Below are 26201 nucleotides of genomic sequence, written 5' to 3'. Positions count from 1 at the left end.
AGAGGACATTACATAACCTGTGGACATCGCCTAGTTTGCAACTTATCAGGCTCAGACTTGAAGCCAGGTATGTCTGATCCCAGAGCCCCTGGCTCTGGTTATGCGCACGTGCATGCTCAGTTGCTTCAGTCGTGTCTGACTTTTTGCGACCCCATGGACTGCAGCCGGCCAGGCTCCTCTGTCCATGGGATTCTTTAATCAAGAATCCTGGAGTGGGTTGCCATGCCCTCCTCCAGCGGATCTTCCCAACCCAGGGGTCAAACCTACGTTTCTAGCATCTCCTGCATTGGCAGACAGGTTCTTTACCACTAGCGCCACCTTGGGTAGCCCAGCTTTAGGTACATATACCTCCAGTCAAACCCAGGCAGCCCCACAAAGGCCTGCACATAGTTTAGGAGTTCTCCAAACAGTGGAAGAAGTGTTTCTTATCTTGGTCAAAGAGTCCACAGTGTGTAAGAGACATTAACTATGCCACCTTTTGGTTTCCTTCCACAGGCCAGGTGTGCACTATGCATGCATGTGTCACATGTGTGCTCACATGGGTGAGGAAGGCCAGTGGGAAAGATTCCAACCCATTCTTCTTGCTTTGCCATCATGTTTCCATTGCTTACTGGGAGGGACCTCTAGCTTATATATATATATATTTTTTAATTTGTGACTTTTCCCATATAACTTTTTAAGTCAATATTTTCATTTTTATTCAGTTTAATTTTCTTTCTTTCTTCCTTCCTTCCTTTATTTTTTTTTTTCTCGCCTTGCAGCATGTGGGATCTTAGTTCCCTGACTCAGGATCAAACCTGAGGCCCCTGCAGTGGAAGTACAGAATTTCAGGCATTGGACCACACAGGGAAGTCCCCTAGCTTATATCTTAAAATAGCCAAACATCTGGCTGCTAAGTGAACAAAGCTGTTCTGAAACCCCTAGTTGCGGGTTAGATGAACCAGATACCCAGATGCTGAGCTCAAATGTTCCCTTTGCAAGTGAAATGTTTGTCTCACATAGATGCTGCCAGTGATACTGCCTTTTATTGCCTAATCTTGATGCTGTCCTTGTCTCTCACCACAGAGGAGTTTGAATTCCACTCTGGGAAGAGGTAAGAGCAAAGTCTCAATGATAAGGAGGCATTCGTGAGTGCAATTTCCGTAACATAACAGAACTGCATCTTCACTGACAAACATGCTTCTTCATTCGATTCTGGGCAATGGGAGGGCTACCCACACCCCATTTTTGCCGATAACATCCTTATTTAGATTTCTCTGTTTTGCTAGAGATTCTAGAATTGGAAACTGGAAAAAAAAATTTTTTAATGACAATTGACAATTACATTGGCCTGCTGGAGAGTGGGAGACGGCCTCTTATGAAATTCCACTGAGCTCCTAAACAGTCATTGGCATTCTAACAGACAGGAAGAGTCTATTTAGGGAGCCATGGGCATGGGATCCAGATGAGGGCTCCTCAGGTAGAAAGAGGCAGGAAATGAGCTGGTTTGGCTGGGAGTGGGGAGGGGAGATGAGGGGAGGAGATGAGAGAGAAGAACCACGCGTGAGATGCATGTTATCATCAAGTCCTAGCTTTTGCTTTGGGTCATGAGAGTGTGTGGATGCTTATGTCATTCTTAAAAAGAACTAATTCAAGAAGCTAGCTAAATACAGCAGGCTATGTGCATGGATCTGCATGGGAAGTGTCTCATGAACCAAGGATTATCATTAACCCAATTCTGTGCACCTGGGGTCCAATTAAAAAGCAATCAATAACAAGCCTATTTAAAAGGATGGTCTGAGATTTAGATTTCATAACATGCATGCTTTTTCTTACTAGTATTTTCCCCCCCTCTCTAATCTTTTCAAACACCATTTTTCTTCTCCACTTCAGTAGCAGGTTCTCCTTGTGCAGGTCAAAGCCCCATAAAGGCCTCAAGCATCAGGAATCTGTTTAAGCCCCTCGGTGGGTACCAGAGTTCCATCAGGGCAGAAGGAGGGCCTTGGATGGCTTCTAGAAAGGTATGGCGCATTAGCACCTGGAGACACTAGGGTCTGGGTGTGGAGCGATGGTCTTATTCCAACGAGCTGGCATTTTTACACCGGACAGTAGGAAAGCAGAGGGAGACCCCTATAGACCACTGCTAGTATAAGCCATGCTTCTCTTCCTTGGAACGCCCTGCTTTGGGGATGGGGATATATATTTTATCTTGGCACTTGTCTGCTCACCGAACATTCACCGGGCACCAAGTGAGATGCATTTGCATGCTCTGGGCGATGTGCCAGGCCCTCGGGGGTACAGAACGAGTAGTGAGTGCCTTTTCTGGGCTGCTAAGTGCTCTGCTTGTGTTCTCTCTTCACCCTCACGGGCCCCTTCTTTGTGGCTTCCCCCATGGGAGCTCTGGCCCCACCCTGTCACAGTTGCACCCTTTGCATCTGTGTGGCTGGAGACGCAGGGTATCACGGAAGGGCCGTGGCTGAGCTCTGAAGGCTGACTGCTCTTGGTTCAGATCCCAGGCTCCCCACTGTGAGACTGGACATGCTGGCTTAAATTCACCCCTCTGAGCCTCAGATTTCTCATCTATCAAATGGGAATAACCACCCTTATCTCACAGGCCTGTGTGAGAATTAAATGAAACGATTCACAACCGGCACTTTCGGTTTCTACCACAGAGTAAATGTTCAGTACACAATCTCTATTGTGTTTTTTTTTTCCCTTGAGAATAGAGTCCATAAAATAATGTCTTTCTAGTCCCGTAGGGTGGGATACGTGGTAGCATGCTCATTGCCTGCTTGTTGAATGAATGAAAATGAGTAACTGCAGCCCTTTGGGACTGAGACCTCACCTTCTACCTGTTTTCTGACTTCTTTCTGGCCAGCCCCACAGCAGCAGCTCTGGGGCAGGTAAAGCTGCCCCTTTCTCACACGGCGCGCACACCTCTAGCCAGGCCTGTGCTAGAACCCAGGGCCTGAGAACCCCTCGGCCCTGCACGACGGAGGGAAGGAAGGAAGGAGGCCTCCTTGGTGTCTCTGCTGACCTTTGCCAAGAGGAAGAACCACCACTCAATCACGAAGGTCTTCTTTGGACATCCGGTAGCTTCCTGCATGGTCCTGAGAACGTGGCTGACTTCAGAAGCCCCTTCTCCTTGAGAAAAGGAGATGCTAGAGTGACCTTCTTAGGGGGCTCCTGGGTCCCAGCCTGCACCAGCTGAAAGAGCAGTGGCCCCTGAGACCGCGGGCACAGCAGCTTCTCATTTCTGGCTTTACTGTCTAGCCCACTGCCTATATGCTCCCCCACACCCTGCCTCCAGACCCTGTGATTTCCTTTCAGGAGTGATGGAAACAGGAGTATAAGCTCTGAGGGTGAAGGAAAGGGAGACAAGTGCACGGACCTGGTACCACCTCCCACTCCATTTCTGTCTTCCCTGGGCTCTGTGAGTTGACCTTTCACTTACTGCCTCACAAGCTCCACCTTCTCCCCTGTCACTGCAATGAAAAAGCACCGTTCTGCGTGGCCCAGGGTTGGGGATCAGGAGGCAGAAGGCTTGAGTTCCAATCTGGCTTCTGCGACTCACTGGCTATGGGATTTCAGATGAGTCACCTTTGTTCTTGGAAGCTCAGGACCCTCCTCTGTAAACTGAAAGTGAAGTCGCTCAGTCATGTCCGACTCTTTGTGACCCCAGGGACTGTAGCCTACCAGGCTCCTCCATCCATGGAATTTTCCAGGCAAGAGTACTGGAGTGGATTGCCATTTCCTTCTCTAGGGGATCTTCCTGACCCAGAGATAGGACCCAGTTCTTCTGGGTTGCAGGCAGATGCTTTACCTTCTGAGCCACCAGGGAAGCCCATAAACCACGATCTGATTACACATCTAGAAGGTCTGGTGTGAGCATTAGCACTGATGTTTGCACACCGGAGGTGATCTCAAAACTGCAGTTCCTACTAAGGTTGTTGTTCCGCACATCCGGGGGCTGAGGCAGGATGGAAAGACCTCGAAGGTCCCAGCCCCGGATTAGCGCATCAGTATGTTCTAAAAATAAGTATTTTTTTCCACCTCCTCAGCTTGGTCAGCAGACAGAGAGACCCAGCAGACCCCAGAAAAACCTCACCCGAGCCTGTTATTGTGGGCAGCCCCTGTGGATTCCGCTTACGGGGAACAATTTGAGAGGCAAACAAAACATGAAAAGCTACTCAGAATTAACAATGGGCCAGATGGTAATGCTAGTTTGAAGCAATAAAACATGATAAATAGCTTCCTGCTGCTACTCCTGATCAATTTCAATATTTAATAATTCCACTGTCACCCACCCCCTCATCTGGCCCCCTCCACAGTCTGCTGTGATAACGACCCGCATTCAGCTCACAGAGCAAACACTCCTTCACTTTCTGAAGGCGTCAGCAGAAAGCGGGCAGCTCAGCTGTCACAGGAGCGCCCTCCGTCCTCGAGATAATTCAACTACCTGCTTCTAAGACACTCCATCTCCAGCCTCTCCTGGTTGCCGGGGAAGACTGGGAGGGAACTCCGACAGTGGAAATGCCATGGGAGCGGGCAGTGGGTGTTAGTATTCCCTGAGTCTTGCTTTTGAATTTAAGAAAGGGAAGTGGTTGGGAGACGGGTGGTCATCTTACTCCAGGACCAATTAGCAGGAGGAGGAGGCAACCAGAAGGGGATGACAGCAGCTTGGTGTTAAAGCCTTACCCACTGGCCATGCTTCTGAACCTCAATCTCCTTCTCTGTATGAAAAAGAGAATCACGTCTACTCGTAGGAGGAGTCCAGCCTGCCCTGCATGGGTCAAGTGCCAGGCAGCATGCTCTGAATGTGGGAAATGACTGGCAGCAGGAAGCATCATTATCAAATGTGAAGCCAATTAGCAAATGATGCCCAAGCACCACTACCTGTGGGAAGGGCTACTGGTCCTTGTGGTCAGGGAGCTGTGGCCAGGGCAGACGTAGGGTGCGGGGCAGGAGCTGGCAGGGAGCACCCAGGGTTCTCTCCAAGTGGAGCCCACTGGCCTTGAGACCCTCCAACACAGGGCACCCCGGAGAGCAGGTGATGCAGGCGCCGTTTATGGAGGAGGAAATGGACAGGATGAGGTGAAATGACTTCTCAGGCTTACATCATATGAAGTGGCATCATCAGTTCTAGTCTGGGTCTCCAAACCTGCCCCCCCAAACCCCTCTGATTTCATGTCCTCGCTGCCCCATTGCAGGAGAAAACTGCTCCCTGAGCCCACCCCCCTCCCCACCCTGTCAAATGCTGTCTTTTTGCAAGGAGGCAGCTGTGGTCTGGGGTGGGGGGGGGTGCCCTGCCATCATCTGAGCTGTAGGTCACTAGGCTGTGAAATGTGAGCAGTAATACCTACTGCACTGGTTCACAGGGACGTTTAATGAGGGAATATGCATGAGAGCCCGCTGTAATTTTGTGATGAGCTGTACAAATGTCAGTTATGGTTATTATGACTTTTTAGGAAAAAACCCTCTGGGAGGAAAAATATCAGAAATTCATCCACCAAAGGGTCGATTCTTCTTACAGAATCCTTCACTGGCCCTACATCCTCTAGGGCAGCAGTCCCCAACGTTTTTGGCACCTGAGGCTGATTTCGTGGAAGACAATTTTTCCATGGGTGAGGTGGGGGGTGGTTTCGGGATGATTCAAGTGCATAATATTTATGGTGCACTTTATTTCTGTTATTATTACTTCAGCTCCACCTCAGATCATCAGGCGGTAGTTGGGGACCCCTGCTCTAGGGGATCAAGATCAAGCTCTTTGCTGTGGCCTTCAAGACCTCGACAGTGCCTGCAACCCCATCTCTGCCCCTTCTCCTTTCCCTCCTTGCAGACCCTCCAGGCTACTTGGGGTGACCTGAGCCTTTTACCTTTATCTCTGCCTAGGCCGGGTAACACCCCTGCAGGAGGGGACTGTCCTACCCTGTCCCTCAGCTGATCCCATTCTGTCTTCTGTAAGAAGTCTTCCTTGCTCCCCTGCCCCCTCTTGCTAAGAAGCTCTTCTGCTGGGCTTCCTGATAGCCTGTGCTTGCCTCCATCCTAGCATGCAGCACCTTACCTACTGCTGTGTTCTCATCTGCCTCCTAACTCTACAGCCCCTCCCTCCTGGGTCAGAACCAAGTGCTGTTCACTCCAGTCTATCAGGGGCCTGGCCCAGCTTCTGTCCAACAACTGTGCACCAAGGAACCAACCAACAAGTAAGTAACTGCTTCCAATATTAATGGAATCAAAGCTTTAGGCAAAGGATTCCAGTGGTGGAATTAAGAATTTGGGCGGGCAGGGCCTTGCTGAAGTTACAATACTTTGACCACCTGATGTAAAGAGCCAACTCATTAGGAAAGACCCTGAGGCTGGGAAAGATTGAGGGCAGGAGGAGAAGGGGTTGACTGAGGATGAGACGGTTGGATAGCATCATTGACTCAATGGACATAAGTTTGAGCAAACTCCAGGAGATGGTGAAGGGCAGGGAAGCCTGGCGTGCTGCAGTCCATGGGGTCGCAACGAGTTGGACACAACTGAGCGACTGAACAACGACGGCCTTGGTAGCAGAAGTCAGAACCGTGCTTCTGATTTCAGACTCAGTCCAATCCCCTTAGTCATGTCTAGAGCTCGTGGCATAACCAAGACTTCCCAGGACAGGCCCCCACCCCACCCTATATCCTCTGCCTGCTTTTTGTTTGTAGAAACACTTTAGTTGCCTAGGTCTTCCCCCAAGTTCCAAAGAATAAATTTAATCAGAGAAGTGAGAAAATGCAGATACAAAGGAAAACAGTCAAGCAAGACAAACTAATAACAGTGAAGCCATTAAACAAAGTCAAGGACCTTTAGTTCCTCCTCAGAAGGGCTATAGATAATATTCTGAGCCGTAGCCATTAAGCAGTTTTGCAGGTTCTGAAACCCCCACCAGGTGGGAAAAGTTAACTACATGCCACCCACAAGCACAGAGACCCAGACAGTTTGGAACCAGAAGGTTGATGATGTGGACTCCTGATTACCGCACAGCCAACCAATCAGAAGAATGTCCACGAGCTGATCATGGACCCTGCCACCCGCTCCCTCACCCTGCCTTTAAAAACCTTTCCCTGAAAACCATTGGGGAGTTCACGCCTTTTGAGCTGCCTGGACCCCTCGCTTCGCCTGCAGTAAACACTGCACTTTCCTTTACCACAACCCTAAGTCAGTAGATTGGCTTTACTGTGCACAGGCAAACACACCCAAGTTTGGTTTGGCAGCAATAAAAGGATTGTCTTCCTCCTCCACCCTGACCTTGAACAAGAAGGAAGAGAAAAAGTACTGCCCATCCCTGTCTGTCCTCCCGCAAGACACGAGGGAGGCTGGTGATGAGGTACCTGAATCCCGCTGGTCCATGGTCATGGAGTTCCACCTCCTCGTGATGTCGATGTAGAGGATGTCCACCGCGGCCATGGACAAGCTGCTGCTGCTGAGCTTGCAGTTCCTGCCCAAGACGGAAGAGGACACGTCACTGCCAGACCTGAGCTGACCTGTCCTGCCTGGCCTCTGTGCCTTTGCTTGGACTCTGTTCCCCTCCTGGATGCCACCCCACCCCCACCCCCACAGCAGAAACTAGCCAAGGGTGAATGGCAGCAAACCATCCACTACTATTGCAGGTTCCTGTAACGTGGTTCATTAGGGCTCTAAAGGGCTGGGAAGAGGAGGGACTTTAGGATGGCAAATCTTGAGTAGAATCTAGCTCTGCCACTTAGGAGCAAATGGCCCTGATTAAACTAGTTCCCCTTCTTGAGCCTCAGCCTCCTGACCTGTTAACCAGTCTTTATTACAGTCACTGTGGGCAGGCATGCTGCAAAGAGCATGATTTGGGCATCGACAGACCAGGGTTAAAATCCTGGCCCCGTGGCTGCTTCTAGCTGTGTGACTGTGGACCATTCACTTTGGAGCCTGTATTGGCTGATCTCTTAAATGAAGAGGATAACACCCGCCCACACGGCCGTTGTGAAGAAGACATGAGGTTGTGCATCCTGGGGCCTGGCACCTGGTTGGGGCCATGACAACTGCTGATTTCCTTCCTCATCTCTCTCTAGTTTCCCTCTTTCTCTGCCAAAGCTAGAACCATCTCAGCCCTGTCAGAGGCTACCTGAGGCTGACCTTTCAGTGAGGGGCCCTGTCCACTCTGGAGAAACGAGACTCGCCAGTCAGAGCATCTGGGTATGAGGATGAGGGGTCTGTTAGAATGCAGGCAGAACTCAGCTGGTCCAGAGGCACCACCTTTTTGAAGCGGATTGTGCTGGGAGGCGAATCCCCACCCAGGCTGGATTTGCCCTGGGAATCCTGAAAGCTACACCTTGGGGCCAGCTGTCTGTTGGGCTGAACTATATTCCATGCTGCTTTCAACCTTCCAAACGTGTCCACGTCCATCGCCCCGGCTAATGATAAAGTGGTTCTTTGGTTTCCCATTTGTCATCATCTCTTGCGTGAATAGCTCCCTTAGGAAACCGAGAGGCTGGGGGTTGATTGGCAAGCAGGACTTGGGCATTCCAGGGGCCCCTCTCCAAACCCATGCACACCCCTGGTGTCACTGGGTGGGTGCCCAGCACGGTGCCCAGATGAGGCTGGTGCTCCTTATATGCCAGCATCCTCCCTGCCTCCCACCTTCCCTCCCTCCCTCCATCCCTCCGGCCCCTCTCTCCTTTCTTCCCCGCCTGTATTCCTCAGGCCATCAATTCACATCCTGCTTCCTCCTGGGCTCCGCTCTTTATTTCCATCACAAGTCACCAAGGCAGACTTCAAAGCACATCAGCACAGTTATTGAGCCCCAGTAACAACATGTCAGTGGACGCAGAGCTTTTCACGTCACCTGTCACTGAGATGGCTATCTCTATTGGGTCCTGCTGCGGACCCGCTCCAGTCCCTCCCAAGGTATTCTAACAACCTGCGCTGTTTGTTTCCCAAGCTTCATTAGAAGCAGCTATGGGTTTTTGCTAATTATCATCTCTGTGTCCTCTGGACAACCTGTTCCCCACAGGACAGGCGCTCTGCCTGCCTTACCCTGTGGGTTAATGGAGTATAAAAAGGGAAACCAAACTGACCACTGGTATACAGTTATTTTTTTCCTGACAGGCAGAAAATAGAAGTGTCAAACCTTGGGTAGGAGCTGTAATTTACCAAAGATGATTCTCCATCTATCCCCTTTCCAAGGTAACTTGTTCTCCCTAGTGATACCTGCAAATACAGTTGATGATAACATCTGGACTGGGGCAGGAAAGGGAGGGATCCACGTTGGCTGCAGTTGACATGAAATGCTTGCGAGAATTCTGATTCTGTAGGCACTTTCTTGGGGACCATCTGTGTGCCAGGCTCTTTCCTGATTATTAGCTCTCTGGAGCTTTATAACGTTTTATGAGGGAGGTGTTCTTAGACCCATTTCAATGCTGGGTAAGCTGAGACTCAAGAGAAAGGACATGACTTGCCCAAGACCACACAGCTGGGATTCACATTGAGGGCTCCCCTGGAGGATAGAGCAGTGGACTTGGGAACTTTGGGAAGAAGTGGGGAAGTGGCCCAGCCAAGAGCTGCGGGAAGAACCCAAGATTCCAGAGACAGAGGCTCAAGTAGCCCAGAAAGGCTGGAGCCTCTAGAGAGGCCCTGTTGGGACACTTTGGGATATAAGGCTGGGGGATGGCGTAAGACAACCAGGGTCACTAAGTTTTCCTAGGTTTTTTCCCCGTGGTCACCAGTGGACTCAAGCAGGGAATGTCTCCAAGGGTTAAGACTTCGGAGTGAAATTTTCATCCATGCATCCACTCAGTACAGGATTTATTTTGTGTTTACTGTATGTAAGTGGTATTCTGGGCCCAGTGAGTGACACAAAGCTTGGATCCAGATGAGTCTTGGATATGCTCTTGGACAGTAGACGTCATCTCACAGTCTGGGATAAAAACCTGAGGCCTTGGTAGCTCTTGATCATTTGGACCATTTCCCCTTATGCCCTGGGAGGCAGTTCCTCAAATTACTAATGAGAGGTGGGATGAATTCTTCAGTGGAAGAGAAGTCCAAGAAATACGGTAACATGAGAAGCCAGAAAGATTCCTAAGAAAGGATGGGCTAGAAATGTACATAGGAAAAATGAACTTTGGAGTCAAGTGCACATGGGTTTGAATCTTGACTTTGCTATGTGACCTTGAGCAGGTCATTGATACTCTCTGCATCTAAATTTCCTTATTTGTATGATGATATCGTGACTCACCATACAAAGTTATTTTAAGGACTAGCTCAGTGCCTGGCACACATGACGGCTTTTAGCCTTCCTCCATGATGTAGAGCCAGTTTCCAGAAAGGATTTTAGGGGTTTTTTTGTTTCTTCATTTCCTTCCAGAATCAGAAGAATATGGGTGCACAGAATGAGAATCACAAATCGTTCAAGTTCATTAGGAGTCTAAGATTAGAAAGATTTGAAATTATCATCCCCATTTCCTCTCAACAACTACTGACATCTCATGGGAAATTTAGAAACCAACTTTTTCCACTCCATAAAATCCTATTTATAGAATTTCTTTTGTGTTCATCCTTCTCTGTGAAAGAAAAGATGCTTATTTTTTCCTGGAGAGCTTTCTGTAAGGTGAAAGTTAACAAATAATCAGCATTTGTTTAAAAAAGAAAAAAAGAAACACCTCTAAACATCCTGGCTGGTGGTGGTGGGGGGCGGATTGGGAAAGACAACTTTGGTTTTTAACTTATCTATTTTTAAAGGCTATTGATATCCCAGGCATAATATCTCATGATATTACTGGAAGGAGATCATCACGGGAACAGAGGAAATTTTCAAAGTCACTGAGGAGTTAATGACAGAGGGGGAAGCAGGGCCCCCTGACACTTCTGTTCCAGAACATTCTAACACACCCTGCTGCCTCTCAGAGAAGAAACCCTGCACAGCTACACATTAGGAAGCATATTAATATCTCCTTACGAGAAAAGGCAGTGGAAGGAGGGGGAAAAAAGGCAAAAGAGAAAGCCGTTTTCTAATTTAGAAGCTGCCTGGGATTAGAAACCACAGCGGAGAGGAGTGGGGGGTCTCCAGGCTGAACGGCCGGGCGTGAAGCGAACACTCGAGCTGTGGAGAAGCTGCCTCCATTTTCTAGAAATAAACTCCAGTTTTGGCAAACCGTTTCATCTTCAGGCTGCGGAAATGGAAACTGCAGCCTCTGCCAACTGATGTCAGATTCCGATGGAGGATACGTCTGGGAAACGTGTTCTTAGTGAATTACACAGAAAGCTCCCCAAATGAGGAACCCGATGGGAGGAAAATAACAAAAATGCATTTCCCTCAGAGAAAGCTGTCAAACTGAAGGAGCAGATCATTTCCATTTCTCAGAAAAAGAGATGTCTCCACACCTCAGCAATTATCATGAAATTTTTTAAAAAAGTGCTTAATTCATGGTGATACTTGCTGCTGTTATGTGCCTCCTGAGGAAATGACCCGACAAGCTGGTTAGATAGAGTTAACTCTAGACAAGAGGACGACAGTTCACTATTTCTCATTTCTTGGTGGAAAAGAAAAATAGAATATGGCCAGACTTGTATTAGCATAATTCACTCCTAAAACTGCTGATCTATGCAACACATTATGAGAGATGGTCACTGGAAATAAATTCAATCGGAATGTTTATTATTTTGTTCCCTCCAGTTCTCTTCCAAGAACTTGGAGAGGAAGAGTGGGTAGGACAGATGAAAGCCAAGTTCAACTTCTGCCGTTTGTGTGGGAGCTCAGAGAGGAGGTTCTCTAGCCAGCAAATATGTCTCTAGCACGGTGCTCCAGAGAAGGGCACTTGGTTTGATTTAACATATGGCACACATATTATCAATTCATAATGAAGCAAAATTTAAATGCAAGTGGAAAAGAGAGAGAGAATAGTTGTTAGCAAGAGAAAACACTCGCTGTCAAATTTAGCTGGCAAGACGGAACATATTCAGATACAAATCTGAAAGCAGAGAAGATCACCTTTTACGATAAAGTTGCTGTTGGGATGTCTTAGTACATTTTTAAAGGAGAGATGTATTAATTGTTGTGCAATGTGTTCTTCTTGTCTTCCTTCATCCTTAATTACCCGGGACACTTGCCAGGGGAGGTGCCGAGGGAGGGGAGAGGGGCTCACTGTCTGGGTCCTTCTGCTCTGGCTGCCTCTCCTCCCCCTGGAAACACTGTCACTTGTCAAGGTCACCACAGCTCCCACTAATGGTGCTCGGCCACAGATTGGGAAAGACAGCTGCAGGACCGACTAGTCGCTAACATCACGTATTCGAGTTTTTCGTGCAAACACTCTTAATTAGAGAGAACAAAGGTATGGAAGAATCATAAAGCCTCTCACACAGAGACAGAGTTCTAGCAATATCCCTGATAGCATCCAGTTCCCGTCTGACTGCCTTTTAAGAACCTTCTTTGCTAGAATGGGTCTCAAATCTTTTTAAGAATTTCCTTTTCCAGATTGTGTATGAGCATAGCAGTCCTCTTAATATGTACCTCAGCCTTTCACAGGTCACACACCGGTGGACTTGATGGGCAGTCACGCTTTGATTGAACCCCAAATAATTTTCTGAATCACCAACATTCTGTATATACATGCATTGAGATTTCACATAAAAATCGGTATTTCTAGCTTTTCTAGAAAAACCAAAAGCTCTAGTGATACTGTTCCCCAACAACCTTTCTTTTTGCCACAGTTCTGCCCTCCTCATCCTTCTAGATCCCACCCACTGGCTTGTTTATCCTTCTTACCTGCACCCCCACCCACCCCATCCCCCAGGCAACTGAGATTGTGATTCTTGTAGTATGTCATCTTTTCAAATCTCCCCTGCCCTCTCACAGTTTAGTAGAATGGTATTGATACTAGGAAATAAAAGGAAGTATCTGACTGATGTCTTTTGCTCTTTCTTCCTTCTTCCTTTTTCCTGCCTGGAATTCGACCATAGTGGCTGGATTTTGAGCAGCCATCTTGTAACCCTAAGGCAACTCTGAAGCTTGAAGCACATGCTCAGGATGGGTAAGCAGAAAGACAGAAATTGGGGAGTTGATCACATTTAGAGTCATTAACCAGCCCTAGAAGCCCCACTGCCAAGCTTCCTGTTATATGAGAGAAAATCAGTCTATTTAAACCACCTGTAGAGGGGTATCTATTCCTACAAGTCAAATGTAGTTCCTAAACGAGTCAGCGAGTATCACGTTAGGTAGTTTCCTCAGGGAAATAACAGTACATGCCTGTTGACTTTCTTGAAAATTCCCTCTGCCTCATGGAAATAATAATCACAAGACTCCCATTTCACAAACAGCTCCTGTAAACCAGGCAGTGGGCCAGATCCTTTATGATATAATACATTCCAACCTCATAACAACCCTGTGAGGCAGGAGAGATGATTACCATTTTACAGATGAGGGAACTGAGACTCAGAGAAGACAAGGGATTTGCTCAAAGCCACACAGCTATTAAGCAGTGTGCTTGGCTCTGAAGCCAAACCCCAAAGCCTGTGTTCTTTCCACTGGGCTTTCTTTCCACCTGAAACGAACACAAAGCCCTTCTCAGAATCACTGTGCAAATATGACTTAGGTTTATTGAGATGGCAAAAATTCCTGCTGATACTTCTGCATGCTATCTTATCAGGAGTATCAGAGGGCTGGAGTTAGGATTTATAAAATTCATTTAGGGAAAAGCACATGACAAAGTGGTTTCCGGTTTCAGACTTCTAATTATTTGCCTTCATGAATAAAACTATGAAGAGGGTGACTTTGAGTTACTAGATAGAAATATTAAAACCAATGATGAGGGAAACAACAGCAGCATTGAACACCAGCAGATAGTTTCTCTGAGGTATATAACATACAATCCTAGGGCACTGGTAGCTTCATCCCCATTTTCTAGGACCATCGAGGTTCAGAGACCGTCATTAACTTACCCAAAGTCACACAGCTAATAAGTGCTCCTGTACTGCCCTCAAAGTGCCCTAGAGGTAGAGGCAAGTTAATGAACAATCTTGGGAGGTCAGGTGGCAATGGCCTGTTTTGTAGGATGTGGCAAAAACACAGTTTCTTTGTCTCCTGCTTCGTGCGAATTTTGTATTATACTTCATAATATAACCACATTATTTTTATGCTAGAACAAATGTATTAAATTATTTATCAACTGAATTATTTAACCTTTCTCTCCTGAAAATGACACTTTGGAAAGATAGGCCTTGCTTCTCTGCTGTGCCTTCACAAACACTCAGTACTCAGCCATGCCACCCCTGGGAGAACTTCACCCAGTTTAGGAAGCACGAGATCTGCCTGAGTCCAAGGGGCAATTATTCATCTCTGGTCTCAGGGTCCTGCTCAAGGTAGTACGGAATTGTTTTTTAACTACAAGCACAAGGTTGTGAATGCTGTCACATCTGTAGCATTCATTAATTCGTTCAACGAACAAGAGTGTACTATATGCCAGGCCCAGTGCCAGCTGCTGGGCCAACCCCAGCCCAGTGGGGCCCAATCTGGCATCACAGATTCTCCCAGGGGCAGTCAGGGAAAAGGGGCCAGCCAGATGTCGGGCTGATCTCCAGGCTGCCTGAACCCCAGCCAGAGGGGGCTGGTCTCACTGACCTGATGAAGGTACGGAAGCCTGTTGGTCCCAACTTCATCGTCCCCTTGATTCCCAGGAAGCGGATAAACAGGTTTGCCATCCTGTCCACCAGGCGCAGGTAGTTGAACTGCTTTGCGTACTTGGGGAACACCTGCTTGAGGCAGATGGAGGGCAGGTGGGCGTCGGGGTTGGCGTTGCCCCCTGAGGCACTGGCCAGATCACTGTGCAGAGGATTTTCTTTTGAGGCTAACGGTTTCCCCAGCAGCTGAGACCTGTTAACACACAAGGAGTTAATGATAGAACCAACATTTAGAGTGGGTTTGCACACAGAACACTTTCCCTTGCAAATTCTCCTTTCCTTTAGATTTATAGCAATGGGGGTGGAGAGTATTATTACTATTCTTTTCTTTAATTAACTAGGCTGTGCTGGGTCTTACTTGCGCCATGTGGGATCTAGTTCCCTGACCAGAGATCGAACCTGGGCGTCCTGCACTGGGAGCCCAGAGTCTTAGCCAATGGACCACCAGGGAAGTCCCTATTACTACTATGCTTAATATATAAACCAGAGAATTGACCTCAAAGAAGCGGCCTGCCCAAAGAGTCATACCTGTTTATACCTATGGTATATACATGATACCTAATCCATGCTGATGTATGGCAGAAACCAATCCAATATGTAATTATCCTTCAATTAAAAATAAATAATATTTTTTAAAAAGTTAAAAAATAAAAGTGACCTGCCCAAGCTCACATGGCTGAGAAATTGAGCCCAGGACAGAGCCACAGGACGAGAGATGTACACTTCCTCCGTTCTACCATCTTAGTTTCCCAATATGGACAACTTCCTTTCCTGTACTCATGATTCAAGAGAATACTCAATTATGAAGGAGTCTGGGTTTGGTTTCAAATTCCTACTTATGGATAGTAATTGAATAATTAGGAAATATAAAAATCTCATTGAGGGCTGGCAGGAAGCCATAGGCACAGTTCAATGAACAATTTGCAAAGATACATCAGTTACCCAATTCTAGGAATAGGCACAATTACGTTTTCTGGCTTAACTATTTTCTTATTTGGAACTCACACACAAAAAAATGATTAGAGTGTTGTGATTCCTGCCTGGATATTTTATTCTGAATTTTTCCTGAGAGTCAAGAAAGTTCACAGCCACTCACACTCAGATATGCCCCTCCAGCTGGAATGTTCTCACCTGTAGACCCAATGATCACCTGTTTACCCTCCAGGATGGCCCCCAGGTACCTCCCACTGACACAGCTATTCCCCCTCCCCCAAAATCTGCATTCCCCGTCTCCTCTACTCCTCGAAGGTCACCACCATCTGCTAGTGACCTAAGCAGGAAACATCAGAACAAACACCAACCGCTCCTCTCTTCCTCTACCTTCACAGCCTCCTTGGTGTTTCCTGGAACCCGTTCCACTGTCCCCACTGCTCTGGCCTTGTCTGTCCTCTCCTGGACTCTAGAAACAGGGCCTCCAGCCTCCGGCCTTTCCCATCCACAGATCCATCCTCCACAAGGTATCCAAGGCCGACTTCTAAAGCAGACCTGGCCGGGAGGCCCACTTCCGACATTGGTCATCTTTGAGGTTCCTGAGTGCCTATGTGATCAAGTCCATAGCCTCCCTCTGGAATGCAAGCCCCTTCCTGGTTTCCTCTCTGCCCTCCTCATTTCTTGTCACTGCCCTGGACATGCTGTACCTTTCAAAGCCTTGACTGCCGCCGCCGCCCCAGCCTGCTGCCCTCTGGCCTGGCCTGGAGGCAGAGACTCGTGCTTGCTGGACACCCAGCTCCCTTTTTTCACAGGCAGTGCCCATCTCTGCACCTGCAGCTCCTCTTCTTTCCCCATCTCCTGTCCTGCCCATAGCTGATGGGGTGAGGGTGGGGGAGGCATAACCCTTTCCACCTGTGTGTCCATTCCAGAGACAGAATCCTTGTAATGGGGAAGAACAAATCTGACTCCATATTGAATCTGTTACTTTTACTTTAGCCTTTGTGTTCTATTGTTTTTGCTGCAAGTCCATCACTAAAGGGATGTTGCCCATAAGCTTAAATGACACGTAATGGTCCATCTCTGGGAAGGCTGTCTCCCATGGAATGAGCGTCAAGCTAAAATACCATTGTTCAGTTCACAGGAAACCTTCTGACTAGGCCCGCCTCTGAATGGCTGCAGGAAGGAAGAAATTAACACATTCCCTCTGGAGTCTGACCGGAACCAGGACTTTAGCCACTCCTCTTTTAGTATAAAGGGAGCCTGAATTCTAACTCAGGGAAGAAGGCTCTTTGTGATGCTGGTCCACCATCTTCTCGGTCTGCTGATTTTTTGAATAAAGTCGCTATTCCTTGCCCCAGCAACTTGTCTCTCTATTTATTGGCCTGTTGTGTGGCGAGCAGTACGAGCTTGGACTCAGTAACCCCCTGAGCACGGTGTACACAGCCAATAAATACTGCCCAACTGGCTAAGAGATCCAGGAAAAGAAGAGCCGCATCCCACGGCACTGAGATCAATACCAAGGCCATTTTCTACTCTTCTTTATTAAATGGCCTCGTTCTCAGAGCTCCCACTTCCAAGCATGCCATCAGTCACCAAGTCGGGCTATCTTAGTATCTTCGTACCTGCTTTCTGACTCAGCCTTTGAAGTCTTCCTCGGCCCTGGCTGCCTGGCACATTTCTGCTCCACTTTCGGAACCAGCTCATCTGTTCCCTTGACCACACTGAAGATTGTGTTTCAGGTCCACTCCAGGTCCCTTGGACGTCTGCATTTCTTGAGTCAACTGCACTGTATTTGCTTATGTGCCAATCCCTCTTGCTATTTTGTGAGCTCATTGAAGGCAAGGACCACATCTTATTCAACCCTATTTCTATAGGACTTGATACATATTAGGTGCTTGGGAAATGTTTCATTGAATTCGTTGCATTGGGAAAGTGTGCTTTTAATAGCAAATGAAAGTGTTAGTCACTCAGTCGTGTTCGACTGTTTGCGATTCCACGGACTGTAGCCTGCCAGGCTACTCTGTCCGTGGAATTCTCCAGGCAAGGATACTGGAGTGGGTTGCCATCCCCTTCTCCAGGGGATCTTCCTGACCCAGAGATCAAACCCAGGTCTCCCGCATTGCAGGCAGTTTGTTTACCAACTGAGCCACCTTTAATAGCAAGGTAAGCGTCAAATAAAATATCAAGCTAATGATGCTTTGTATCTACCCCATAGGCTCATTTAAATAGGAAAGAGGTTCGATAGAGATACAGTGTACTTGACGACTCTGCCAAAATGGACTTTTGTTCATGCTGGTTCAAGGAGCCCAAGTCTGAAAGAGAACCCCCTGGTGTGAATAAAAGGTCCTGTAAGTTATGGTTCCTTCAAAGTGGGTCTCAAAGCCAGGACAGGCAGAACCAGATCAGCGCAAAACCCCTTCTAAAGTTCAACAGTGTGGATGGTTCAAGGAAACAAATGCCCCCTCCTTCAAAGGGGAGGGACCTGATTCCTCGGGAGAAGCACTTGCTTCCAGGGGGCGGGGGGCGGGGGGAGGATGGGATGGGGGAGTGGGGGGTGCAGGGGGCGGGCGGGGGGGGATGGGATGGGGGTGGGATGGGTGCAATTTCCCTTCAGCTAAACTGGTTTTTATCATCACCTCCTTGAATTTAAGACTGTAAATAAAAGTCAGGTGGTTACTCTTCAGATGAAATAAAATGTTTTCACATTAAGGTTATAGGAAGAAAGATGAGAACAAAAAGCAGCCCGTTACCGGAAATGAGCTCTTAAATTCCTGGATAAGTGGCAATCACTGACTTTATAAGCACTCATTAAATTTTTGTTAAAGGAGATTTTGTTGAAGGAAATGTACGGTACGAATGCACTCCATGACAAAGAAAACGGGCTGAGAACTCTTCAGTCAACAGAACCGTCCCACTTGGGCGATCTTACTTGCTCTTCACGAAACATGTGCAGTCTGCAGTGGTTTCTATACCCCTGTTCCAGATGGAGAAACTGAGGCCAGTAGGGTGAAGGGGCTCTTTGCCCTGGCTGAACTGGAATTACACTTCAGTTCTCCTGACCAGGGCACTTTCCATTTTGTTGACCTGTTTCTCCAAAGCACATCCTGGTTCACATTGAGGGTTACAAAACCCAGAGGGCTGTTATTTATTTATTTTTTGTTTTTAAGTAGTTTTTTTTTAATTATAATAATCATTATGCTCTTCGTAGGCATGTTGAAAACTGTATAAAAGGATAAAAGGAATCAGAATCATTTGTAATCCCACAACTCAGGGATAAACACTAATGTTTTAATTTTTTAATCTGTATTTATAACTTAGGATCACACCACGGGTAGTTTAAATCCTTTTTCTTACACTTTACTATTACATCATGTTTTCCTGTGGCCTTAAGTGTGTTTTCATGAGCATAACATCTCATGGACATAGGCATGTGCCAAGTTGCCTCAGTCGTGTCCAACTCTGTGTGACCCCATGGGCTGTAGTCCACCAGATTCCTCTGTCCATGGGATTCTCCAGGCAACAATACTAGAATGGTTTGCCAAGCCCTCCTCCAGGGGATCTTCCCCACCCAGGGATCGAACACTGTCTGTCTTACGTCTCTTGCATCGGCAGGCAGGCTCTTTACCACTAGCACCACCTGGGAAGCCCATGTAATATTCCATATTATGTCTGAACCAGAACTTAATTGGCCATTCTCCCCCTCAGTCAGATATTATCTACATGACTTGTCTGTGCTAAATAAGAGTCTGCTGACATACGTCCCCTAAGCCATGTGCTCCCTCCCAGAAACATTACACACTACAGCTAGAAACAGCTTGGAAATCATTCTGTCCAATGACGTCATCTATTTTCTTTTATTGCGGTCTAATGCACACAACATAAAATTCACCATTTTATTTTTAAATTTTTCTTGCTCTATCTCAAGACATGCTGGCTCTTATTTCCCAACCAGGAATCAAATCTGCACCCCCATGCCTTGAAAGCATGGAATCTTAACCACTGGACTACCAGGGAAGTCTTCAGATTCACCGTTTTAAAGCACACAATGCACAATGTTATGCAACCACTACCTCTATCTAGTTCCAGAGCGTTTTCACAATGATGTCATTTTAGAGGAAAAAAAAAATGAGTCCCAGGTAGACAGGACATTAGCACTGGTAGGTCATCTGACTGGCAGATCATTCATCTGGGATTCCGTGGCTGGAGCCTGGGTTGCCTGCTGAGGGGGACCGCACCACCTCCAGGGCACCTCTCAGGCTGGTTCAGGATGGTTTCCTGAACTGCATGTCAGAGGCTGTCTCCTTCCAGTGTTTGCAGCCTGCCTCCCATCCCACCTCCAGAGCTGCCCAGAAGGAGTCTGCTTTCTCCGTGACAGCCTCTCACATTTCCTTCAAGGGTTGCTGCACTTACTGGGTGATTACCATTGCCCTTCCTTCCTGAATCGCAATTAATAACCTCAAGATGAAAAGGGCCCTCAAAGCCACAGATATTTTCATGAACTTGAAACCACAAATTCAGGCGGAAGGGGTTTTACTCAACTGGAAGAAGGCAGTAAAGATACAACTGGTACAGAAGAAGAAATAAAACACGGAGAAATGGTATTTTCCTCCAGATAATTCCAATTATCACATGGAGATCCAAGGTATCACAAATACTGTAAAATCCTGTTTTTAGTTAATAGCATTTTGATGGAAAAGTCAGACTTATGAAATAGAAGTGACTGGTAAAGAAAATATAAATCAAGCTTACTAGTCCTTTGGGGCATTTTAAAACAATTGAATTCAGTGATCTTTGATTGATTAAAACAGGGAAAAGAATCCTGGAATGTTTTATCTATTATGGTTTTTCAAATAAAATGGAGTTTTGCTTTATTAAAACTCCTGTGAAAAACCCCCTACTACCATTCTGCCTGAAAAGAAAATCACTAGTATTTATCAGAGATCCACTCCTGGGGCTTCCCAGGTGGTGCTAGTGGTAAAGAATCTGCGTGCCAATAAGAGACGCAGATTCAAACCCTGGGTTGGGAAGATCACCTGGAGGAAGAAATGGCAACCCACTCCAGTATTCTTCCCTAGGAAATCCCATGGACAGAGGAGCCTGGCAGACTACAGTCCACAGGATCGCAGTCGGACATGACTGAGCAACTGAACCATGCACACTCGATGTCAAGCGGCTACTTGATATACGATTCCATTGGTTTCTCAAGACAATTCTACAAGGTAGGCAGAAATCAGTCCCATTTTCCAGATTAGGAACCTGACGCCCAAAGAACCTCAATACTTGCCCAGTCTCGCCCAATTCCATGAATCAATAGGGGAGTCAGAATTTGTCCTCAAGGACTTCCCCCGCAATCCAGTGGATAAGACTCTGCCTTCCAATGCAGGGTGCGTTGGTTCAATCCCTGGTCGGGGAATTAAGATCTCACAGGCTGTGCAGTGTGGCCAAATAAATAAACAGAACTCTTAAAAAAACAACAAAAAAAGAATTTGTACTCAGGACTGTCTTAGTACACACCCGAGGCTTTGCTCACTATATAACTCTTGTGCTAATTTGATTTAAATCAAACCAAAGACTTTTCTTCTGATGTTTAAACAATATATATATTATTGTAAATTAACAAAATAGGAAGGCAAATAATGAAAGATCTAGTTTCAGAGAAGATGCTAGAGTGTTCTCAGAGAAATAATCCCCCCCCCCTTTTTTTAGTGAAGCATCTCTTCAATCATTTATTCATTTATGAACCACTTCCCTAGCTCTTACCTGTCCCATGGGCCTGGGTTACACAGGTAAGGTTGACACAGTACCCCTTGCTACCCAGAAGCATGTGACCCAGAGAGGGAAGACTAGACCCATCCACAAACAACTTCTGAGCCAGGTGAGAGTGGCTAGGTGAGCATCCAGAGATGGGACCCAGAACATATGGAAGGAGGTCAGTTTAGGGGGTCTTAGTCATATACATGAAAGGGAGCAGGTGGGAATATGACCAGGAGGCCAGCATGGGTCTGGGTCTTTCTAGGATCTTGCATGTTAAGACTAGCAAGCTTGGACTTGGCAGTGTAGGAGATGACAAGGTTGTGGTGGATTTGGGGGAGAAGAGTGGCAAAATCAGAAGTTCAGAGAAGAGGAACAAGTCTGCCAGAGGTATGTATGCTGAATCGAGGGGGCAGGGTGTTGACAATGTAAGGAAGCCATAGGAACATTCAAGGTCAGTGATTTTGAAAGCATGGACCCTGGACCAGCAGCATCGGCATCACCTAAGACCTTGTGAGAAATGCACGTGCTTGCCTCCGCTCCAGACCTATGGCCTCAGAAACTGTCTCAGCAAACCCTGTGGGTGAGTGTGATGAGGAGTGAAGTCTAAGAATCACTGGTCCAGGTGAAAGAAGATGGATTTGGCGTTTGATCACAGGGGACAGAAAGGGAGGGAAGGCCCTGGATCATGTTCCCAGGCAATCCTGTGGCTTGGCAGGAGAACCTGGTGGGCAACGAGGCTGAACTGGCAAAAGGAGGTAGGCAGGTTCCTTTCCCCACTGCTTGGCCAAGGCGTTTCCCCTCAGCCCCTTGGGGGTTTCAAATGCACACTGGCATTCTGGGAGAAACTGCCAACCATGCATCAAAGAAATCCCTTAAATTAGCCTGGCAGCTAATTTAAATTGTTGGAAGCTGAAGTTACTAAAAATAAACATAACTCCCATGTAGCCTGGCTCTGTCATTTGATAAATCTCTTCCATCACAGGGGCTCAATTTGCTTGATGGTGACGCTATCCTGTTTGAAGAGAAGGCGATAGATGGGTGAGGCATGTGTTTCAAACTGATGAGGAGAGGGACTTAATGAGAGACCTGGCTGATGTTCTAGTCCCTGTAAGACCTAGATCCATGCTGGGTCTATTCCCACTGGCTTCCCTTTATGCAATGTTCCTCAGAAGGCTCACCTGGCCACTTTTGGACCCCCAAACACTTTCCTCCATAGCACAGTGTAACATCAACAACAAAACACAACGGTGATGATACCGGCTATGTGCCAGGGACTGCCATCCTAAATCATTTAATCTTGATAAAATCCTACGCAGAAGGTACTGTTATTCCCATTTTACAGATGCAGAAACCAAGGCACAAAGAGAGAAACTAATACGTTGTAAACCCCAGATAGAGACCCAGGCAGGCAGGTGCCAATGTCCTTGTTTCCAACTACTGCGCTATGCTGCTTCCATACACAGGGAGTTATCAGGCACTGAGTACCTGAGAGTCAGATGGGTTATTTGTAACATCTCATTTGACCCTGGCAATCATCCTTAAGAATTAGGTATAATAATAAGTGGCTCCATTTTGCTGTTGAGAAATGAGCTTCAGAGAGATTAGGCGACTTTTCAAAGGTCACTCAGCTGTTAAATGGCCGAGTGATATTTGAATAAGGATCTGCTTGAGTTCAAAGCCCAGGCCATTTCCACTCCAACATGTTACAACTCAGTGTAGTGATGAAATCTCATTTTCTCCTCCCTTTCAGTGGAGGTCACTTACTTAGGAGGGATAGTGACTGGGTTGGTCGGGGCGGCGGCGGTGGGGGGGGCACTTAGTCTAAGCCTAGCTCAAACTTGTTGCATTCTTTAGAATCAAACACAGATGATTAGACCTCCAGATGATTCTGCTGCAGCAGAGTGGGTAGGTGGGTGGGTCTGTCTGCTTGTAACTGACCGCAGGGTATGTGACAACCAGCGTCTATCAGAATGGGGCTGTTCTGTTTTGACTGTTCAACAAATCAACCCGTTTCACAGTTACAGGCCCACACAAGTCACTGGTGCACTGTTTTGTCATGTATGTGAATGAACAGAGGCCCCCAATGGCAACAGCAGTGGACTAGGTCCTCATTCCTGGTTGGGATGAATTCTCGGAGGCACCAGGCTGGGCTGCTGCAGGAGCATCCTCCTGCTGGGCCAGGCAATCAATTAACAAAAGAAGAGACAAGTAGACTCAGTCTAACACCCTCTTTCCCACAGACCCAGAACTCAGGCTATTTCCAAGCTGGAAGTGCCTTTAGGGTCATGGGGCCCAGCCCTCTCATTTTCCAGATAAAGGAAGTGACAGCTCATTTTACAGGGATCCCCCCGCCCCCCGCCAATCCGATTCTTTTCCAACAGGGCTGTCTCTGCTCTGCCCCTCTGCACAGAGCAGGGATCTTCACCCTGGTCCCTCTGGCTTTCTTTGTCTTGAGCACGGGCAGTGAGAGTCAGTGAAATGCATGGTCACTCAGGCCAAGGAGGGGGGAGATGCTGCCAGGCAGCTCTGCCCCACGGGCATGGGTCTGGGGAATCGGGGTGTGAGCTCTGGGGACAGTCCAAGGCACCATTGTAATCCCAGTTCTGTCATTTTAGGCAAGTCATATAACCTCAAAGCTTTAGTATCCTCTTATATAAAATGGGAAAAATAATGGTACCTAAAAGCAACACCCAACTTATGCATGCGTGTGTGCTAAGATGCTTAGGTAGTGTCAGACTCTTTGTGACCCCAAGGACTATAGCCCACCAGGCTCCTCTGTCCATAGGATTCTCCAGGCAAGAATACTGGAGTGGGTTGCCTTGCCCTCCTCCAGGGGAATCTTCCCAACCCAGGGATCAAACCCACATCTCTTATGCCTCCTGCATTGGCAGGCGGGTTCTTTACCACTAGCGCCACCTGGGAAGCCACCTAACCCATAGGACTAATGTAATTATAGAGAAAATGGATGCATGCCACTTTGATTATGATCACCAGCCTCTTTATCTCCCATGGGTCATCATCTGGAGAGGCTCACTGTCGAGCCCCCAGCCTCAGTGGGATAGGTCCACACATACCTCCAGGAACCTGGGGGGATAGAGCATTTCTTTAACTGCTTTTGGACATTCTTCCCCACCCCCCAACCCAGGTAACTAGACACCGGCCTGTCCTCCTGCTCCTCGGACTGCCCAGAGGCTGTCTGGGGGATCTCACTGCACGCGGCCCAGGGTCCAGCTGCACCTGCCCTCTGGTCCGAACCTAAATACATCCCTTCAACATAAGTGAGTCTCATTTTCTCGGGCCTTGTTGGGTGAACGTTGTTCATCTGATAGCCTGGCTGTCAATGACCGATGTCACAGAATCATGCACACAGAGATGTTTGCTGCTCCCCACATAAAGCAAAAGTTAAACTGAGGAGTCGAAGGGACCCTAGTGATCCTCTCATCTCAGTTTCCTTTTGAAATAATATTGGAAAGTCCAGGCAAAGTCCTTTGCTTGAGGGGTGGCATCAAGTGAAAGGTGGTAGCAAAGGCAGGTCCAGTCCTCCTGACTTCCTGCTCAGAACCTTGAAAAAAGAAGAAGCAAGAGAGAGGGGATAAAAACAAAAAACAAAAAACCAACAACCCTACACCACTGTTGAGCTAAAACACTAGAGCGGTCCAAACTCTGATTCTGAAATGAGAAGCTTCAGACTTGCCCGACCACGCTGGCAGGCACGGAGGAGAATCATTTTGCCCCACGGGCTGCAGAATCCCTCTTTAAACCCATAAGTAGTTGGCTGCTGTCTTTGTGAATGACTGGACTTGTGTCTAGCTTTCCACTGGATCCCGGAGGGACAGTTTTCAGATGACAAGCCTGGCCCACACGAGCTGCCTAGGTGCTCTGGACAGGGCCTTACTCCCGACCAGAGAGCTCCAGGCCTTGTGGATTTGATCACCGCCTGCTTTGCCTGCCTCATCATCCAAATTCCACATCCATGGGTGCTAGGTTGCTCAGTCATGTCTGACTCTTTGCGACCCTATAGATCATAGCCTTCCAGGCTCCTCTGTCCATGGGATTCTCCAGGCAAAAATACTGGAGTGGGTGGCCATGCCCTCCTCCAAGGGATCTTCCCAACCAGGGATCGAACCTGCATCATCTCTTACCTCTCCTGCATTGGCAGGCAAGTTCTTTGCCACTAGTACCACCTGGGGCTTTCCTCCCTCTGTTTGTAAAGGCTCTTTCCCAAATTATCCACATGAGAAACACTCATCCTTCAAATCTGAGATTCCGGCTCACCCTTTCCAAAAAGCTTCCCATAACTTCCAGAGTTAAATCAACCATGCCTTTACATAGAATGTTACAGGCTTGGTACAGCATCATCATTGTTGTCATCATCATCACCATTATTTTTTCTTCAGAGTCATTATCACAATTACACCTACATGGTTATTTGTACAACTGTCTCTTTGATGCCTGTTTCTCTCACCCCAGACTGAAAGCCCAGGAGGGTGACACCTACAGTTTATGACTGTAGCCCCCACGCAGTTCCTGACACACAGTAGGTGTTCACAATAACTGGCAGTGAATATAGTCATCCTTTCAGTGAGTATCCACAACCATGCTATTCGGCCCCAGTCAACATCTGAGGATGCTGAAGCTTTGTGAGGTCGAGTCAGCTGATTAAGTGATGAAGCTGGGACTGGAAGCCAGCAGCCTAACTCTCGAGGTCACATTTTTAACCCCTGCACTGCCACACCCCTCCTTCTGGTTGCTGGAATGAATCTTTCTCCTACTTTTTCTCTCCCAGTGACTGGGAAGATCCTGTCTACGTTTGGGGAGAACAAAGATTTCCTGGAAGCGACAGCAAGGCACTGTCTGTGTGACGGTTGTAATTA

General features: G+C 47.5%; 1 protein-coding gene across 7 annotated transcripts in view; it reads right to left on the bottom strand.

Annotated features, from left to right (window-relative positions):
• TTLL11 (tubulin tyrosine ligase like 11) overlaps nucleotides 1-26201 on the bottom strand; it is a 256423-nt gene that overhangs the window by 29549 nt on the left and 200673 nt on the right. For all 7 annotated transcript variants that reach the window (XR_014081856.1, XR_014081857.1, XM_081588769.1 and 4 more), the window contains 2 exons: nucleotides 14585-14836; nucleotides 7335-7441 (listed from right to left, as the gene is read on the bottom strand). Coding sequence is in view for 5 of the 7 variants with exons in the window: in XM_081588769.1 (XP_081444895.1) it covers nucleotides 7335-7441; nucleotides 14585-14836 (359 nt within the window). In the remaining 2 variants the exon portion in view is untranslated. The remainder of the gene's footprint in view (nucleotides 1-7334; nucleotides 7442-14584; nucleotides 14837-26201) is intronic.

The sequence above is a fragment of the Giraffa tippelskirchi genome, chromosome 4 (genome assembly GCF_054371585.1).
Source record: "Giraffa tippelskirchi isolate mGirTip1 chromosome 4, T2T-mGirTip1v1.2.pri, whole genome shotgun sequence".
NCBI classification, from domain to species: Eukaryota; Metazoa; Chordata; class Mammalia; order Artiodactyla; family Giraffidae; genus Giraffa; species Giraffa tippelskirchi.
The sequence above is the reverse complement of the archived record's forward strand: the minus strand, read 5'-3'. Positions and strand labels throughout refer to the sequence as shown.